The 20,831-nt window shown below is 39.6% G+C and overlaps 1 protein-coding gene across 1 annotated transcript; it reads right to left on the reverse strand.

Moving 5' to 3' along the window:
• Positions 1-11,315: 11,315 nt before the first annotated feature.
• LOC115348251 (neuropeptide Y receptor type 4-2-like) lies at positions 11,316-20,038 on the reverse strand. The gene is made up of 2 exons (XM_030030677.2): positions 19,863-20,038; positions 11,316-13,061 (listed from the first exon to the last, which is right to left on the reverse strand). The coding sequence occupies exon 2, from the start codon at positions 12,942-12,944 to the stop codon at positions 11,811-11,813; it is 1,134 nt and encodes a 377-aa protein (XP_029886537.1). The 5' UTR covers positions 12,945-13,061; positions 19,863-20,038; the 3' UTR covers positions 11,316-11,810.
• Between the last annotated feature and the right edge of the window lie 793 nt (positions 20,039-20,831).

The following is a 20,831-nucleotide window of genomic DNA, read 5'->3' on the forward strand; positions in this document are numbered from 1 at the left end:
ACGGTTATGGTGCATAGCTTAAAGAGTCCACATCCACACAGTATTGACCTAATATTGAATAAACAGATACTGCAATATCTCTGTAGCACTCAAGTGATCAGGCATTACAATGGCAGGACAATTAGGAGAGATGTAGAGAGTTGTTATACATACTCCCTGAAATAATGATTTGTGGTGAACTTTACCAATTTTTCTGTTCAATGATAATTTACCAGCTCATGGCTGCTTACGTACGTATTCACTCATTTTTTTATCAGCTGACACTTCTGAGCATTTGAGCTTCGTGTTGACTCTGTTTCTGATCTTTGGTCACTAAGAGACAAAAGAAAAGTAATTTTAATAACTAAATATGTTTGTTTAGACTTGTTTATCCAACTCATTACCTACTGAGAGTTACTTAACATCTTCTCCACAGTGTTGTGTAGGACAAACCAAAAAATGAGGCTGTCATAGTCCACTGTGATCCAGAGAGGAACTGAGCCAGCTGAATATAATTATGCAAGCTGGAACATGAACAGCATCCAAAACCAAAGTAGGAATTCCCTCTGGCACAGTAGCATTCAAAAAACATGCCATATACTTGCAATAACTACAGTGGGTCAGGATCTCAGCTTTACAGCTCATTGGAGAAAATGGACTTGCTAGTTTATTCTCATTAGTACTTCTACCAGATTGTACCTGGCTTCTTGTGCTGCATTCTCCTCAGTATTGTAAGCTGAGAAAAGTCCATGGTGTCAATATAGGAATGAGATATTTCTTCAGAACTTAGAAGGCAAAAGTTCAACATGGGGTACTTTTCCTCCGTTTAGTATGGAACTTAACCTTTGTGTTAGAAGCTTCCATAAAATGCGCTTTTGATCATTTGCACTTGTGATCATTTGCAGCAATTGTAAATACTGCAGCGATTCTGCTAAGAGCAGTCAAAATATTTCATCTAAATTACATGCTAAGTACCTTCTGCCTTATCATAACATTGTCTGCATTGTCACTATGGTGCAGAATTTTTCATTTCCTGCTCTGAAAGACTGTTTAGTTCTACGGAACATTGTTAAACAAATGAAGCATTTCACCAAAGAGCTGGTTGTGTTTCTATTCTGGATAAAGTGGTTCCTGTAAATAAGGCTTGCAAAACGCTTTCTGTCTGAACAAAACTATGGGCCAGTTTTTATTACATGCTATTATTATAATTATAGGATCTTCTGCTTAATCAGGATGTGCTTAATTAGGATAGCCATTTAATTGGGACATGTCCCAAGGAACCAATTTAGCTTAATGTTATTAATACTATCTAATCAGGCCAGCTTAGGAAAAAATTTGCTTTTAAAAAATAAGACCCCAGCAGAGGAAAAGATAAGCTGACGTTTTGCTGGTCTGATGCATCCAGTCCATTCCCCAAAGGTTCAGATTGCAGCACTGTTCAAGCAATCTCAGGGGTGATCTCCTTAAAGTAAGAGAAGACAAGCATGATCCTTCTGTTGTGAAAGTACCAGACATGACCTTCACTCCTGCTGTTGGCTGCCATGTCCTTACACCAGAATACCCTGGCAAATGAGACCTGTGAACTTCATATAGTACCCAACAGGAAAAGCCTCTGACAAAAACAAATGGCAAAGTGAAAAATACCACCACATTTTAATCATGAAGGTATTTGCGAGGATATGAAATAAAGCAACAAGTAACAGGCCTTAAAAGGAGAGTTGTTGAAACAGAGATTCCCAATGAAACTGTTAATCATTGAGCTTTTGTTCATATTTTAGTAAAAAAATCTATTTGTTTTATCTTAGGTTTTGAAGTAAATGTCACTGCAGTTATACATTCAGCATTGCCCAATGAGATACCACCACCAAACAAAAGCTGCGGTTGTAAGGAGACATAGAATCAGGCAAGTTAGGCCTAACTTTCAATAAGAAGTTCAAAGGCACTACCTTCTGTGATTAAACTTAAGACTCCATCTTGGCCTGTGAGCTAACATGACCCCAGATGGCAATATGAGCCTGCAGCTGATCTAGGGCTGAATTTGCAATTTCAAATACTGGTGAGAAACTTGGACTGAAAGGGAAACAAAGTAGGGGACAGACTTCCAGTTGATGTAAATCAGTGACATCTCATCACAATGTGATGAAGACTGAGGCTTAAGACAGTGAGATGAAGCAGTGATACATTTGCTTGTGCAAGGTAGCAGCAATGTAACAAGATGGCCCAGAGAGGTTGTAGAATTTCCATCCACGGAGATACTCAAAACCCATCTGGACATGGTCCTGGGTAACTTACTTATGGTGACCCTGCTTGAGCTCAGGGGTTGGACAAGATGACCTCAAGAGGTCCCTTCCAACATCAGCTGCTCTGTGATTCTGTGAAGGTTCTGAACACACTCCCCTCGGTATGGGTAAAGAACAAATTCAGAGACTGAGGGTTTAGTTAGGCACAATGTTGACTTTGGTGGTGAAGCTGGCTTAAGAAATCCCAGTCCCAGATATTCCCCCTCTGCTTTTTTCCATGCTGTAAGGTCATTGTCTCTTTACTTGTGGCTATATAACTATTTATAGGGCCACAGCATTAACTGTATCAATGACAAGACAAGTTTTAAAATGTTTTCTTTTTTTTAGAATGTTTATTTTTTTTTAGTGTTATTTTTAAATGCATGTCGGTTCAGCTATCCAGTTCCCAGCTCTGCTGGGATGTACTGTCACAGCACATGTGATGATGAACAAGTGGATGGGGAGAAAGCTGGGAAGAGACCAGCGCGATGCCTGGATCCGACATATTGTATAATTGCACACTGACTTAAGCTGTCTCTTGCTGAAAGCAGGAATATGTGTTCTCTGATGTTAATTAATTAAAAAAATCAGGCCTCTGTCTTTAGCTGACTGTACCTCTTGGGTACTCTTCTTATGGGGATAGGCAGAACATACAAAACCAGGTATGCTTTCTTTAGATGCAGTTGGAGGTCTAACAGTTAACCAAATAAGAATCAAAATTGCATGAAAGTATATCCAGCAAGTTCTGCACAGGTACATGTTCCTCAGGGGCTGGATGGCTCATTAGTACTACAGAGCCTGCAAGACATGAACTCATTCAAACTAAGTTAATTATAAAATCAAGTGACTTCCCAAGAAGAATTGTTCTAATTGTGTGACTGCCCATCCTTATACAGGTCACCTTGTGCAGCTCCATCTCCTTTTCAGTGCTCTTACTCCCTGAGTCTATTCTGGATTGAAGATGCTCGTTGCTGCAGTTTTCAGAGATTCAGGTATGGTTAAGGTGGAAGTGGATTATTGATTAGTGTGCTGGTGTAGGACTGGGTTCAACACTTGCTCATGTACAAACTCCCCGCATGATTTAGGCATGTCACCTTGGAGCTGAATTTACTATTAGGTTTAGATGGAGCTTAGGCACTTATATTCCAAAATGGGATCCTCAAAGCTCTTCCTAACCTTAGACCTCTGCTTTATGCCGCTTCCCTGGTCCACCTGAAATCCTGCTGTGGCCATGTCCAGAATCGCCTTGGTCTTGTCTCCACCAATAAGCCGTTCACCTTCCTAGTTCCTGCTGCTCCATTAGATGTGCATCAGGGGCTTGGGCATGGCAATACCCTTACCCTACACTCTTGTATGACTGCTGAGTAGCTGATGCATAGGCAGTGCATGCAAGACCCTTTTTCACTTCCCTGCACAGCTTCTGCAGTAGCAGAGCGCTGTATTTGTAGCACAGGTAGGTAAGCAAAATTATCTACCTGTGTCTTCAGGGCTCTGAAAAGAGAAAGATAAGGTGTAAACCATTTAATTTGTCGGTGTATTCTGTTCCCAGGAGTTAATTCTGCACATCATTGCTGCTTCATGTGGCAAAGAGCAGGTGCTCTGTGGCTGTGTCTGCAGCCGTGAATGTGTGTGTGTATCCATGCATGTGCTTGTGGCATGTAGGAAAACATCCAGTGGTGTCCAAGTCGGTGTGCTCCTGCAGCTGGAAATTGAGTTCTCTGAGCTGCCTGCACTTTATTTCTGTGTACCATGATGGCACTGGAAGGCCTGGAACTCACAGGAAATGCTGCTGGTAGTTAATCACAATTAATGCATGTTAACAGAGGATGCAACATAGATATTCTTTCCCAACAGGGCAGTGATTCGTAAACCTCCATCAAAACACTTGACAGTGTTTTCCTGAATAGATATTATAAATGCTATTTTAAAAAAGTTTGATAATTAACAGATGTTCCTGGAAGCTAGTACTACTTATTGGCCTCATACCTCTTATAAATTTGTATTTAGTTATAAAAGGAAATATTAAACATAATTTGCCTTTATTATACAATGGGAGATTGCCACTGATAAGCACGCTTAAAATAAGCATCACAGTGATTATTTTCAATCCCTAACTGTAATAACAGGCTATGGAGACAAAATGAATGCAGCCAGTCCAGCTGATGGCTGAATCATAGCAACAGCATCAGTTGATTTGTTTCCAGGTCTAAAAAAACTAATAAAGACTTTACGTAATCTCCTAGATACAAGAGGATTAAGGTTAATGTCTTAAATCTGTTCCTTATGCTCAAATATTCTTTGTATGCACAGATGCCTGCTACGACCTCTTTCCTGTAGTTTCTATTTGTAAAAAGATACTGAGTTAAGCTGACTGAAATAAAGGCACATTCCTTGTTATACTTAAGAGAAGCTATTAGCTGTTCTGTACTGCACCAAATCATACTATTTACTTACAGTCCAGTCACAATAGTGCATTCATGGGTGCTTTACAGTTTATCATTATTGTACAGTTTCTTGTGTTCTTTCTAGTGAAGCTGATGTGTTAACCTAGGAAGTACTGCATAGTAGGAAGTCTAAAACCAAGCTACTTCTATTCCTGACAATTTCAAGTAAACAAATTTTTTTTTACTGCATTCAACCCGTTTGCAGAATGAGGGACTGTTTTTTGTTGTTGTTATTGCTTGGAAATTGTCAAAATAAAGTGGATTTTCTTAATGAATTATTTTTAAAATGTGTAGTGTACACTTGTTCCATGGCCCAGATCCTGAGAAATTGTATGGGCTTGTGACTTATCTTTTATATATATATATTTTTAATCCTGGAATGCTTTGCACATTGTTGTTCTAACTGATTGTGGTTTGTGGAAAAGTGATCAGTGAAAATGTTTTGAAGTGTAAAGCCTCATATTGTCCTCACTTAAAGCTCAACCTTTGCAAATCTGGAATGTAATATATTCATTTTGCAATGCAAAGAATTGAGCATGTCGTGGATCAGGGTTTTGTTTGCAAATATATAGCCTGTTGCTCTGAGTACAGGTAGAACACTTCCTTTTGTTTCATCCAAGTAATTCTCTGCTTCCTTCCCACAAACAGTAAGATACTCCTTATTTAGGAGCTCTCTGCACTGCTGCCTGTAAGCAACTCATCCAGACACAGAATGCAACCGAACTGCCATGAAGCTTTCCCTTGCAATGCATGGGGAATATATTCATCCTATTAAGACCCATATTTTGTAGACTATTTCTGAGGGAGGGGAACTGTATTAGTTTGTATTTAATAGCAGACATTTTGGTCTGGTAGTGAAGATTAGCTTGCTTGGTGTGAAGTTGTGCATGCCTCTGTGTGTTGTCGTGTGCCGTGTGGGACTTCTGTGGTGGCTTGTGGAAATGTGGGTTGTTATGAAATGACACTTCACAATTTGCAACAGTATAGCTGTATTTCAGTGTTGAGTACACACTGAATTTTAAATGGAACTGGTGTTGCTAGATGTTTTCATCAGCTTTAAAAATCTTAACCACAGTGCCAGCCAGTTTCTGCTATCTTTGAATCCTGTGAGCCCTCCCAAAACATAGTCCCAGGGGGTACATCATGCTCCTGAAGCAGTCTGTGTATTTGCCATTAGTTTAAACAAAACTCCCTGCTTGACTGTACTATTCCTGTGAGTTTAACGTACGTGCTGAAGAGACCAGAACTTTCCAGTATTTTTCAGCTGTCTCTCTGCTGTGAATGCAGTGTATTTCAGAAAGTGGTTATGCTGGTCTTTAGGACATCAGGAACTCTTCTACAATCTGCCTTGAAATTAAAGGAATATATGGTACATGTAATTACTCTTGGTCATTAAGTCAGCCTATCAACTAGATGAATTAATGCTCGTTACTACAGGCATAGCACAGGACAAGTGCATTCTACATGCGGTCATGTTGTAATAAAATGGAATCAAGGCAAATATTTATGAATGATGAAGTAGTATTTGCCTACTAGCTGCCAACAGGGAGACTTTGTATTTCTATAGTCTGGATAAGGGACACAGTAATTCATGAGCTAAAATTATTATATTCAAAGCACAGAAATGTTTATGTGGGACTTCAAGGACAAAACTTAGCCCTATTTTTAAGAGTTAAAGTACAAGTTTCATGTTCTGTATGTTGTCATAGTTTTTGACTGACAAAGTCTTTCTGCTGCCAGAGGTTTCATCTTGAGCCTAATAAAATTAGGCTGTATTTGCATTTGTGATATTCTACAAAAAATACTTATTATTATTATGTCACCATGTTTAACATAACCCATTGTATTTTGCCAATAGGTAGAAAAAATGTGCAGTGCTGTATTTGCCATGTACCATAACTAAATTTTTTTTAGTATTATGGCTGGTAATCTGTATTATCGTTGCTGTTGAACAAAGTATTTTCTATCATATGGGATGAATACTATAGCACTATTTAATTGAGCATTATTTATAAATGGGTGATAGGTCTCATCAATTTAAGTTCTAAAAAAACCCCACCAAACTCTGGAATTAAATTTCCTCTCAGGCTTCCATCATATAATCTCTGTGCTGCTACTGGGCTTCATGTTTACTAAGCATTTACTGGAAGGACAACAAAACAACTCCGACTAAGGCCTAATGAGCGTTGTCTGGCAGGAAAAGGCATTATACAAAAGTATACTCAGGCTTATTCTACTTTGAACTTGGGAAGTCATAAGAAGTGACTTTGTAAAGCAAACTGAGAAAGTGAGGGAAGATCATAAAAGCTATGTGGATGTTGATGCTCATAAAATGTAAACCCAGATTACCCATGGAGCTAAGCAACAACAATTTCTATTGAAATCAATACTGGCCTGAAAATCAGGCCAGTATTTAACAAATTAGAAATTTGAAGACAATGGCCTGTAAAAGAATTCTCAGGTGATCTTGCGAGAAGATACACAGGTCAAAGTAAAAGAATCCCATCAGGGGCCCTTAGGATGTGATGTCTTAATTTACAATAAGCTGTCTTACACTGTCATGCTTCATATGTGTGTGTACACTGCATTTGCAAATAGCAAACCTATGGTGCAGACCCTGACTGACTGCTGTCATAACATCATTACCAACTGCTTTTGATCACATCACACTTGTGACATACAACAACATGCCAGGCAGGTAGCAGACACTCCTATTGCACTCTTTGCTTGTGTGTGTAAATGTAATAAACATAACCTGGTTATAGCACAACATATGTTATCTCTAGCACCTTGGTTTACTTTCTTTTGAGGCAGGTAACCCAGGTCAGAGAAATTTGCCAATTCTTTTAACCCAGTCAAAGCATTTCTGAGGTTCAATAAAGTTTTGATAAATGTCCCACATCGGTTTTCATCTCAACAGTCTCGGGTTACTTTCTGCTTGGGGTTCTGGTCAGGGTTCAGGACAGTATGCTGTGTAGGACGCAGTTTCCTGTGCAATCTGGGAAGTCTGTGGAGGTGAGCCGAGTCCTGCATTGGAATATTGCAATGTCCCACGTTGAATTTTTGATACTTAGCCTGTCCTCTCCTCTTCAGTTGGCTGTGCTGCACCATTGTCTGTCCTTAGGAATAATGCATCAAGCTATTAATCCTTCATATATCAATGCCTCTTATCATACAGTATAACTTGCTTTCTCTTGATAAACACTAGTTGAGAACCAAATCTTATGTACTTTATACTATGAATAGTATTATGCCATTTTACAGAAGCAGGCACAGAAAAGTGAAGTAATACAGACAATATTTTATTTGTTGTTATTAGACTCCCCATAGTGTGCCACTTATATCACAGTAATAAGTTGTTTTCTTGCTCTGAAAACCTTACTATCTTCTTACAGCATGTCACAAAAGGCAGGATTATAAAAAGCTTTTAAAAAAAAAAGAAAGCAGGGTAAGGTCTTAGGATTGTATGAACTCATGATGTGCACAACTCCTGCATATTTCCCCAACATTGCTTTTGTAACTCAGTAGCAGAACTTTGTAAAGAGTGTACTCAGAAGCATCACTGTATACAATGAAGACAAAAATGCTTGAGCCTTCCTAGATATGAACCATATTTATTGTTTACAAATGGATAAGATGTATGTAAGCTATTTCTGTTCTGTTACCCTCTGCTGGGACCAAAGAGACATAGGCCCCCTTGGTTGCATTAAAGGCTCAAAGCAACAAATAAAATGCCTCTTTCAACCATGCAAGCATAATTGCATCCAGTCTTGTGCCTTTGCCTTCAAAGGGAACAGGGAAGAGCTGCTAGAGCAGTTCTTTAAAACTAGCAGCATAATATCTATCCTCTACTGTGTTTGTGCATAGCTGCATAAGTCTTGATGTCCACACAGAATGAAGAGGTGGTGATAAAGGCACCTTTCCTGTTACAGCTATTTGTGCCAGCAGGATGACTAGTGTGTAAATAAAGATGGAACTTACACATGGCATAACTATTTAGTCCTTTGGAACTTAGATTTTTTTTTTTTTTTTCCTGGGTTTACTCTAAATTTTATTTCATTAGCTAGGGAATTTTAGACGTTGAAAAACGTACCTCAGGATGGTGTGTAAGTAGATGGATAGGCAGCAGCTGGTTGGGAATTTTCAGGATCTGCATTTTTCCAGTTAGATGTATGAGTGCAGTTTGGTGTCTTTTAGTGTTTAAATCTTTTAGTTTATCCAGTCTGAAGTCTGTTAGCAATAAACAGTACTTAACTGACACTTCCCTTAATCACTAGAGGAAGATACATCTGTTTGTGCCTGTCTGGGTTACTGTAAAGTTGGAGCTGCTTGCTTTACACATTTACTTGTGATCATGGATACAAATAGCCACATGAATTACAGTTAAACAGAGTCAGACCCTGCTGATATTTCTATCCTTTGCAGGAAGAACTGGGACCTGATGCACAATGCAAATGCCTAGCTCTAGTGGCAGGTCTCTAACATGTTGTAAGTGCTCTATCAAAAAGTTTTCACTTAGAACTAGTGACAAAGACGTGTTCACGGAAGTACAAATTCTAAAGGTAATTGTGTTTCCATTTAGGACACTGCTGCTTGAAAACTTGTATACTTAAGATCATAAATCACAATCTATGTTCATATTTAGCAGAGTGTTCTTACGATAGCTTGACACACATCTTAGTTGATGAAATATTGGAATTATAACAAGTGCAGGAAACAGGCAGAATTACTCAAGGCTAATTGGGTGAACTTGATCCTAAATACAAAACCACTACAAAGTTTAAGCAGTATTTTAAGCCCTCAAATAATACAGCACAGCTTTGATTTAAATCAAGCTGATGAGGAGGAGTTACTCTGTTTTGTACTACTCAGTATTGTACGGTTGCATCGGCTCTGGTTTCAGCTACAGTAGCAAATTTCAAGCTGCATGTAAGATAAAGCGAGAGTTCTCTTGTTCTGTGTTTCGAATAGACTCAATGTCCAGTCTAAAAATGACATTGCATACAAACAAATCAAGAGAAACAACTTCTCATCATACTGTGGCAAGTAACAAAGAAAATAAGAAAGCAGAAGTCCATTTGAAAGAAGCAAAAATGTCTTGCCAGATAATTGAGGAAGATATAAAAGGTAATTGCATGTGAGCTCTCTTACTGAGATATACAGGTTCTGCCCAGAATTAGAAGGGTGGCTGCATCAAAACAGCTTCTGCTTTAAGACTCTGCACATAAGAATTCAAGTCCAAACTTGGAGATTTGCCACAGATTTCTGTGCACCCAGCTCATAGCAAGGGATTAACTCCCATTTCTGCCACCTGAGGATATGATCTCATACTTATTGATAGCCCTTGCTACCTTATAACATGAAGTTTTTCTCTTGTCTTCAGATACTCTGTCCAACATCCATATTGCCTGTCAGACCACAGTATGGGAAGAACTTTTTCCTCCCTTAACTATTTACCAATTTGTCTAATCAGAGAGCTTCCAGCTAAGAGATTTCTCGCTGTCTGCATAACTATACATTGGCTATCTTTAACTCAATGCAAACCCATTGACTACAATGAGTAACAACTGCTTATCATAGCAAAATTCAGGTTGGAAATTACCTCAGCTGGTCACCTAGTCCAGTCTTCTGCTAAGGGTAGTTTGACAGCTCAGGACAGAATATGCTTCCATATTTCTTTAGCATTGACCTGGTTGGTCTCCTTTTTACACTTGCTGCCTTTTTTTTAATCCGTTCCTCAGTATGGGCTTCTTGGGCATACCTACTTCTTGGTTTCTCAGTAGTCACTGAGCAATGTCTCTGGCTCCAGAGGTTAAAATGAGTTTGTGGTTGGTAGGTTTTGTGGACAAAGACTAAAAATACCACAGAAGTGAAAAAACACGACCCTCACTTTAGCAGAACAATCAACAGTACTACCTATTTACGTGTAGCTTGGCTTCAACCTAACCCAGATTCCACTTGTGTATTTTCATTGACCTTCTACTGATTAGCTGGAATTTCAGCTCCATCTCTGTTGCTGATGCCAGTGGGTGGGACTGGTACCTGACATCTGGTTTTGTTTTAATGGGAAACTGAAAGCCTCCATGGATATGCTTATTTCTTTGGGAGCATACCCACTCTGAAAAGACACAGTTTCTACAAACAAGTTTTCATGCTCGTTCAGACCTTCTGAATGAGATACTTTGCAATTAAAGTACCAAGGAACTGCTGAAGCAGAAGTGACATCTTGCTACCATGACCTGGAACAACTCCAGTAATCCAGCCACCTTGTATCATCATCGCATGCAGTTTTAGCATCGCAGAGCTTTGTAACTGACAGCAGCAGGAATTGCAAAGTCAACCAGACTCATTTCCATGTAGATCTACAACTATTTTTCATTTGTTTAAAAATAGTGCTCAGCATCATCTCAATGTTTTAAGAGTGTAATCCATTGAGTAACATTTTCATTTGCCACCATCCCTCAATAAATAACTTCTTTACATACCAGGGTCATTGTTCTGTGTCCTTACTTGCAGAAGCAATGGTTAGTCCCAAGCTTACATGACAGAGAGAGAGGTTTCATACAAACATCCAGTTGTTTGATGTGAACTAGATCTGCTGAAAGATTGCTGTTACCTAATGGGCTGTGGAAGTTGATAAAGCACAAAAAATTATGTATTTACATATCTCTGTTCCACTGGTGTGTCAGCTGTGCGTAAAAATCCTACTAATACTGAGAAACTGAGAGAGTCTTCTCTGATGCAACTTTTGGCAGCCTGCAGTGCTGAAACTGGAAGTCTGGGTTTCAACCGCAGCCATGGTAGAGATGTGAACTTAGCTGATGAACCCTGTGTCAGTCTATGTGCAGCCACAGCTTAGTTACTGATCTGTTAGGGCAGCCACTTATACATCAGCCCAGTCTCTTCAATGTCTGTATCATCTCAATGACATGAACAACTTGTGTACCATATGAGCTATTATATACATTTACGACCTTCTTTTGCCTGTTCTTCCAAAAATCAGGCAGTATTGGGTTCCTGTTCACATCCCAGCTATAGCATCACTAGTTGCTTTTTATACCTATAAGTGTGTGGTGTCAGTGCACCCCTCTGAAATGTCTTCTACTAGCTAGATAGAATTATGTCTGCAGTTCAACATCAGTGAGCCCTTGGAAATTTCAGTCTGCATGGTGGATAAAGGCAAATGATCATATTCTTCCATCGATGCAGTTACTGAATTATGCTGGCAACTCAGAATCAGTGACTTCACTTCTTTTTTGAAGTTGCTATTTAGGAAACCATAGATAACAGGGTTGACACAGGTGGAAGCCATAGCTACCAGGTGGCACAATGAGAAGATCAAATTGTGGTGGCAAGGCGAAATAATTTTGTAATTCCAGTCCACGATGGTGTTGAAAACATGCAGTGGTAGCCAGCAAACAGCAAAAGCAGCAACCATGGATGCTAACAAAATATTTATCCTTCTCAGCTGAACTGCTCGGTTGCTATATTCAGTCTTCTCAAACATGTCCTTTCTCTTCTGTAGACGTAAGTAGATACGCAGGTAGCAAAGTATAATGAAGAACAGCGGGATGCAATATTGCAAGAGCAGTAAAGTGGTAGTGTAGATAAGTCTGTGTTGCTCAGAAGGCCACGAGTCAATGCATATGGCCTTGTCAGTGGAAAAATTCATGATGTGTGAGAGCTGCTTATACAAATCATTAGACAAGATGGATGTGGTCAAAAAGGGCAGGGACATGAGACATGCTAAAGTCCAAATTACTCCAATTCCTAGATAGGCTTGGGAGATACTTGGCCTCCAGCCAGTCGGGTTTATGATGAGCTGGTGTCTTTCCAGAGCAATAAGGACAAGGGAAAGAATTGACACTGTCACAGATGTGCACTGAGTGAAAGAGGTCATTTTGCACATGACTTCCCCAAACATCCAGTAGTCCATCATGGTGTAAACAACGGTGAAAGGCAGACAGACAACACACATAAACAAGTCTGAAATTATTAAGTTGGAAATTAGGATGTTGGTGACGTTGGACTTTTCCTTCTGCCTGGCAATGACAGCAATGAGACAGATGTTTCCCACAATGCCTAGGACAGTCTCCAAGCTGTAAGACGTGGCTAGAAAGACAGTAAGGTCAGTGATGTTCCTGCACTGATTAGAAATGTGCACGGGGAAGCTTCGGTTTGAGCTCCAGTTCTTACTGTTCAGGAAAGGAAACCCATCATTAACAGCCCTTGTCTTATTCATCCTGAACCCCAAAATATTTATCCAAAAGGGTAGTAGTCAAACAGAATCTGGGTCTTCTGGAGCCAGCCTAAAAGAGGTTTTATCTGTTCTCTTTGGCTGTGGAAGATCTGGGGACTTCTGCAAAGGAAAGGAAAAAAGATTGCTTAGTTATGCTACAAGAAATTAGACAAACGGGTAGCAGGGGAGACAGGGAAGCAAACACCAGGGATTCTGTGTATGTTCTGCAGCTCTCATATAGTTTATTAGATCATAAAATGGAACACTTTGCTAAACTGTGGTATGGAAATCTGTGCAACTCTATTGAATTATGACTGTGTTTATTCATTGTGAGGTTGTCCCATGGATTTAAGAACATCCTAACTTCATCATTTAACTATCTGTTCAGTATCTGAACATCACTAATGCAGTAGAGTGGTGGTTCAAGAAAGCTGTATCAAAACACACTTGGGGGTAAAAATTGTGTGTAATTCCGGTTTTGCAAAGTCATGATCCAAAACTGAGCAGAAGACACGTTGTGGGGCTGCATTTACCTTCAGCTGAGTTAAACATCAATGTGAAAATTAAGGCATATTAGGTGCATAAAGCCAACATCTTATGTGAGTTAATCTGTGAATTGCATTTGTAACTGCAGCTGGAACCCACATTTGCTTGAGACACTCACCATGCAAAAATTCAGGCTCATGTCCTCAGGAAGAATAACGTGGGACAATTTTGAAAAAGTCTAAAATAATTCAAAATCATTTCAACATTTTTCAGCTTCTACACAGCTGTAATAGGTCATGGGAACTGCAGTCCAAATTTCCTGCTTCCCCATTCTGGATGAACTCCAGTGCCCATGAAGCACTGATGTCTCCCTCTGGGTAGCTAATGCAGCCATCACAGGGTTATCAGAAATATAGCCCAGTCTCCTGATTTTGGCTTTAAGAGGGGGTGAATTTGACAACGTCTGTTAATTCCTTTTGAAAAGCTTCTTATTGATTCTCCCTCAGCAAAATTTTACTTTTTTTAACCAAGAGAATTCAAGTGTTGTAATAGCATGTGCTATCTCCTGGATACTCTTCCTGCATAGTCAGATGGGTCTGCTTCTTAACCACTGCTGCAAGCCCTGAGCTGGGATTTTCAATGGGGGTCTCAGGGAGCTGAACCCACAGAGTTAATTGGGGCAGCACACTTTTGGAAGTCTCAGCCATAGGACTGCCTGGACTCTACCAGATGGCTCCTGGGAGGCTGTTACGATCTGTCATAGCAGAGCCTGCTTGATAATCCTGACCCTGGAGTCCAAATCCTCTATGTCCAGGAATCAAATTAAAAAAATCTGACTCTGCTGGGAGCTCTCCTCAGGCCAGAGACAGTTTCATGCCGTACAAAGGCTTGTAACATGAAAAGTAAATAAATACTCAGGGAACGACACTTTTTACCCATTGCATGACCCTTTCCTCAGCAATAAAATGCCACTCAAACAAGTTTGTGGGGTTGTGAGAAACTTCTGAGCTTCAAAAAACAAGTGGTCAACATACGAACACACACATAGAACGGTATAGAGAGCTTATCACTTTGAGTACCATTTACTGCTGAGCAACTGCATGCATAAAGGTAACCAGTACTGTACAAAAAAGTGCCCACCATCCTACAATTTTTTGTTTGCCTTGTCTTTCTCTTTATGAATTGTTTTGTATGCTTCTAGAGATGTTGCCTCTCAGGAACTAACAAAAGCAATAGCATACAATAATTTAAAAGATGTTTTGGCATCATTGTTCTGCTTGATCAGCAAAAATTAATACAGTCAATTCTTTTGTTGCTTTGCTATACCTGTTGATTTACCTATCTGTATCTATCTGTCATCTACCTGTATCCATCTGTCTGAGACAGTCAAGACAGTTACACGAGTAAAATATAGTAATCTTTTCTTCCTCTTTTTCTTTCATTTCCTCAGTAGTTTAAATCTTAATTAAAGAGGGCAAAGGAAATTTTCCTAATTGTGGATGTAGGTATGACTCTTTCTGTCCACTCACTTTTATGTTGTTACTCAACCCATGTGAACAGATCGATTTATTTTCTGGAACTAAAAGAAAAGTCAATGATGATGTATGGATTGCATGGTCACATATGGGGAGGGTACGGTGGTCTGTTTCACTGTGAAAATCACTATAGAACGAAAAACCATCAATCACCCCCTTAGCTTTTAATGACTCCTGGCCAGTGGAGATGCTGCAAATGAAACAGAGCAAAGGGATCAGCAGCCTGCATTGTTTGGTACCAGCCAAAGAAGCTCAGTCTTGGCATTTGGACAGGACAAACAGACTCTGCTGTAAACAAACACATGAGCTTTTTACTACAGTCCCAGCCTAGTGTCCTTAGCTACAGTGTCCTTGACAACAAACACATGGTTCTCTTTTGTTGCTTGAAAAATATGTGCTGAATTATTACAAACATCTGTGCCCCACAGAGTAAGCCCTCTCAAGGGTCCCAGACACTTCTGGACATGCTGAGGCGTCGGTGAGGAGAACTAATAACGTTGAAGCAACGAAAGAATGTAGTGGAGCCACCTGAAAAGCAGAAGCCAGATCCCACAGCTTTAAGGGGCACATTCCCAAGAGGAATGCCAAAGGCTGAGCACGGCTGTGTGTTCGTCACAGGCAGCAAACTTGGTGGGGATAAATAGCATCTCTGAAGGTTCTGCAATATATTTTGTTGGGTTAGGAGCTCCCTCTCTTTTAACACCTTGCATTCCGTGGTGTCTCCCACAAGATGACTGTCAAGCACTTCCTGGGCATTCATTCCCCTGGTACTGCCTAGTGCTAAATAAGGAATTATCACCCTCTTGTCACACGTAAGGGGATTGAGAGAGGGAGGTGAGACATGAGCTGTCCAGTGTCTCAAGGGAACCTGTGGTGCACGGTGCAGGACTTCAAACTGCCTGCCAACCTGATGTCTTGGCAAAAGGCAGACCCTAGATCACCTAGGTCCATAGTTCTCCTTATCTCTTATTCTGGCAACCATAATGTAAAAAACAGTTCTAGAAAAATAGAAAAATAAGTGTTGCCATGACCTTCTACTTATGTATCCTATTATGGTTTCCTTGGATGGCAGATTCTCGAGGTCAGTCGCTGCCAAATGCTGTGTTATCTCAGTGTTTGACTGTCATTCAGTTTGGTCTAAATTAAGAGCCAGTAATAAGCAATGTGTACTTTGTTTAGACATTTGAATAAAATGTTAGCTAATATACTGAATCACCAATGCAGTGGGGAAAAAAGGGTGTTAGACCCCTCACTGTATCAAAAGGTTTGTTGATTGCCCAGTAAAACATAGCAAAAACTTTATGGGCTAAAGAAATAGCTTTTGTCTCCAGAAAGTGAACCAATACTTACTTGGCTTGTAGGAGCAAGAAGCATGCCTCCTAAATCAGTTTGCAGAGGGAGTGGGGGGAAAAGTCGGACTGGTTTTGTTTGTTTGTTTCTTTTTAAAGAGGAAAGAATAATCCTCTTCAGAACCTTAATGAACTTCAGGGAAGAGGTTAGTAACAAAAGCTAACATGCTCAAAAAAGCGAGGGTTTTCTTCTCTAATTGATGCAGTGTGAGATATTTTCTCTAAAAAAAAAGGTGTCACAAAAGTCTGCAGCAAGTTAACAGGATGAAGAAGGAAAAAGACAAGGAGCTTTCAGATTTAATCTTAGTGTAAGGTAAATTCTCCATGTGTAACTTTTATAGACATTCATCACTGTGCTGTCTGTGTTGGAAGCAAGGAAAAAGAGCACGTAAGGTTTGAAGGGTTTGTCCTGCTGAAAAGCAGTCTTCTAAACTAACAAATGTCACTCAGGTTGTCTCAAAACAAGGAAAGCAACTATTACTAGTCAGCTTGAAAGCCTTGCCCCAGAGGGCTATTCTGCATTTCCCGGAAAAATTCCTCAAAGGAATGGGATTTCTGCAGAGTTGGATCAGGGAAGAAACTGAAACCCTCACTGGGTTTCAAGGAGACTGCTAGACAAAAACTGGCCCCAAGCAGTTAATGCATGACTGTCTTTTTGAGAGACCTCTAGACTTGAAGACATCCCATGAAAACCTCTATAAAAACTATATTCCTGGAGGTAGGATAAAGCAAGGAACTACCACGGATATTGTGCTCTATGTGCTTACATGCAAAGGGTGGGTCATTCTTGCAAAGCTAATCATGATCATCTCCCTGTAATCAAAAACCAGGCTCCATAGTTGGGATGGACAGTGTGGATTGAATTCCGCATGAGACATAAGTCAAAGAAAATGTTTGCAGTGTTTGGCTTCGTTATCTGGTGCTTAGAAGCAATTGCTTATCTAGCTCGGAACTTAACTAGTTGCTCAAGTCACATTTGCTGCTTTCAGTCCATAAGACTTCCTGAGAGAAGAGATTCCTAAAGACATGAAGTGTTTGTATTACTTATTTAAAAAGTTACAGCAATTATCTGGAGCAGAGCAGCTACCGTCTGCCTCTTATGAACTAGAAACAAAGGAGCAGTGGAAAGGTTTAACAGAACTCTGAATTTCATATTGCAGATATTAACTGAGGTGGTGGTGACTAAAAGTGGTATCCCCTTTTTGCTGGCAGTGACTTTATCTCAGTAAAATAGATTTGCCCTGTTTAGCTTTACATCTTACAGAAAGGTTAAAAACCATTTGACTACCATTACACATTCCCAGGAAGGCAACACTCTAACTAGAAGAGGAAACCTGCCACTGGCTATGCACAAATATCCCACAGCAATGTTAAATCCATAAGGGATTTGGTACAATGAAATTTAATGGTGGACTCTTCATCTTTGTTTAACTCTGTGTTGCAAAAATATTGGGAGCAACTATCTCAGGTCATTGAAAAAGCTATATATGTTAAAAATTTCTAAACCCTGAATAATTAGGGTATAGAACGAGTTGTGTGTATTAATATGTTACAAGTTTGTAACATTGGGAGATGGTATAAATACCCAGGAAAATGAATATTTTTTCCCCCTCTCACATCTGCATGTTTTGGGAAGGAAACCTTTTAGGGGTTATGAACTTATGTTACAAGTTAACCTTCTCTGATCCTGCAGAAATCAGGGAAGTTTTACAAAAGCACCTACTCCAAATTTTTATTTTCTGGTTAAATTCATAACAACCTTACCAAAGACATGGAGCCAGCTCACAGAGATAAAATGGGACTAGCAAGTCAGCAGACTGGAGGATGGTAGTTAGTCCCTGATTCCTTAAGAGTAAAGGCCATTGTGACTTGTCCTGTACCCAAGAGAAAAAAATATATTTTTACAAAGGTCATCTTTACCAAAGGAGGTGGGGAATCCGTAAATCACTGTAGTGGGCACCTTAGCAGACAGCCAGTTAGGATATCTGGAGAGTGACACGATATGTACTGCCAGAAACTGCATGGGTTGGGTGAGGAACAAGAAGTCTCAGGGACTAGGAGATAAGAAGTGTTTCAGTGACCAGTGGTAACCAGGAAGGCTTTCTGTCACACCGCAAGGTGGCGGGGAGCACACCTGAACCCCAGAGATCCCCCAAGAATATGCCATCTCCCTCTTGTGTCCTGAAAGGTTGCAAAGCTCTGCTCAGTAGGTACAAGGGTTGGGCCTTTCATGACAAGTCAGACTGGAACCATTTGTCAAACATAGTCACCTGCTTTGGTGGAAAATGCTGGTTCAGTGTACCCATACTCTGTGAACTTTTTCGGAAGCTGAAAGAGGTCCCTTCAAATGCTTTTTCTGAATCCGATGGAGGAGGGAGAACCCAGGTAATCATTGGGCTCCATTAGGTTAAACACCACGTTTGGTTATCATGATCTCCTGCACAGTGGTTCAAGCCCTTTGGTTTACTAAAAAAAAGCTTAGAAATTGATTATGATTATTTTGTTTCCAATGAAACAAAATATTGCATTCATGCCAAGATCACTTTTTTTTGCACCTGCAAATGCCTTCTTTCCCTCAAAAACATCCAGTCTTTCAAAACTATACATCTAATATTTTGGTTCAGGCACTGACTGATAAAAGCAATTGTTTGCACAGCCTTAATCAAAGCTGAATGGTAAACAGCAAAGGCCTCCCTTGTTTTTATAACCCTTCTTGCTAAATTATTACCATTAATAATTACTAATGTTTATTATGGTGGTATTAAAAAACTAATTGAAAATAGGTCCTTTTGTGCTTGGTGCTGTACAGGTCTAGAGGAGCAGACAAGTCTCTCTCGACTGAGATGGACAAGAGCTTAAAAGGCATATAAAGAAAACAAAGTATTTATTACTGTTTTCCTTGCCTTGTGACTGGATTCAGAGCACATTGATTATAGTGGACTTTGGATCAAGTTCACTTAATATCTCTGCCCTCGTTTCTGTATTGTTCTAAAACCATAAAGAAATCTACAACATTTTTGTGTAACTGAAGGATGGTGCAAGAATTCTTTGCTTTTAGGAATTGAATATGCACAAAGCCTTTCAATCCATGGCTTCTCTCAAATTTAAATTTTATGTCCATGTCAATTTCAATGAATCAATTTTAGAATTTAAATCCTAATTGAATGCTTTTCATTATTTCCTGTTTACCCTAATACTTAAATGATTGAAACTGTAATCGATATTCTTATCTTCTTCTAAAACTGTTCCTTTAAATTATATTAATGTAGCAACTACTCAGTAACTCTCCCTTAAAAGTTTCTGATATATAACTCTTGACTTGGATCTTAGGTTAAGTTCCAGATGAACCCTTAGTCAACATTTTCTGATCAGAAATCAGTCATTATCCAAAGCAGAGGAAGATTTGAGCAGAAAAGGAATTAGCAATGATGGCATCAGCTGTCAGTCACTCAAGTGAAAGTTGAATAAATTTTTACAGTCAAAAGTGATAACCTGAGCAAAGAGATCTGAGCTCTTATCAGTCTGAAATAGATAATTTAGAAAATTCTTACCTGTTAGTGATTGAGAAAATCACTGCTGTTGCTGCACATTTCTATCTTGGAAGAAAGAAGGAATGTTGTAGCAGCAAAGTAAGGTCTTCTGTGTCCTAGCAATCGAGAAGAGAAGCTCTCCTCACTGTTTCTGTAGGTAATTTGGATGGCATCTCTCTCCCTCTCCCCCTCTCTCTCCCCCCCTCCTTCCTCCCCTCCCTTCAGTTTAGCCAATGAATTCTGCTTTATGATTATGGTCTGACTTTGAAGTTCTGGCTCCCTCTGCTGTTATATAAATATAGAAATTCTACAGATACTTGAGAGGAATAGCAACTTCAGCAAAGAGCTATGAAGTTATCTGAAGCATGGCACGCACCCATGCTGCACACTAAAGCAAAGGAACAAAATACAGAAGCAGAGCCTAATCCTATTCTCCTTGCTGAGGCAAGATTTCTGTAGGGCTCAAAGAGAATTTTGCCTCATACGTATGAAAACATTGCCAGTATCAGTTTTTTCAATTTTTTCATTCCATCACAGAGTGATATTGAAATTTTATCTTCGAAGGATCCAGGGTACAAGTCCTTAAATTGTGAAAGGTGAGGAAGTACACTGTTACTCAGGCAAAGAATGTAGAAATGTAAGAACACTCAGAAAGTTGGAAATAGAGGAAAAGAAGGATTTTCGGAAGTGCCAGTTTTCTTTGATTTTTCCCAGGTCTTTCTCATGAAAAACAAAGGCAGAAATCAGAGTTGCAAATTTTTCTCTTGCATTGGGAAAATACACAAAGAGAATATTTCCAAGGGCTATACCAGAATAACCTAATTTCAGTCTTTACTTAAAGTGGTTTTTAAGCTATGGTCAACTACTTAACTAGTCCAGTGGCTAATGCTATTCTGGGGCCCTTCTAGAGGTGGAATAAGTAGTTGTAGCAAATATGTGTTTTCATTTGTAGGCATGTAGTATGTCAACAGAAATCAAACATTTCAATAT

The sequence above is a fragment of the Aquila chrysaetos genome, chromosome 11 (genome assembly GCF_900496995.4).
Source record: "Aquila chrysaetos chrysaetos chromosome 11, bAquChr1.4, whole genome shotgun sequence".
NCBI classification, from domain to species: domain Eukaryota; kingdom Metazoa; phylum Chordata; class Aves; order Accipitriformes; family Accipitridae; genus Aquila; species Aquila chrysaetos.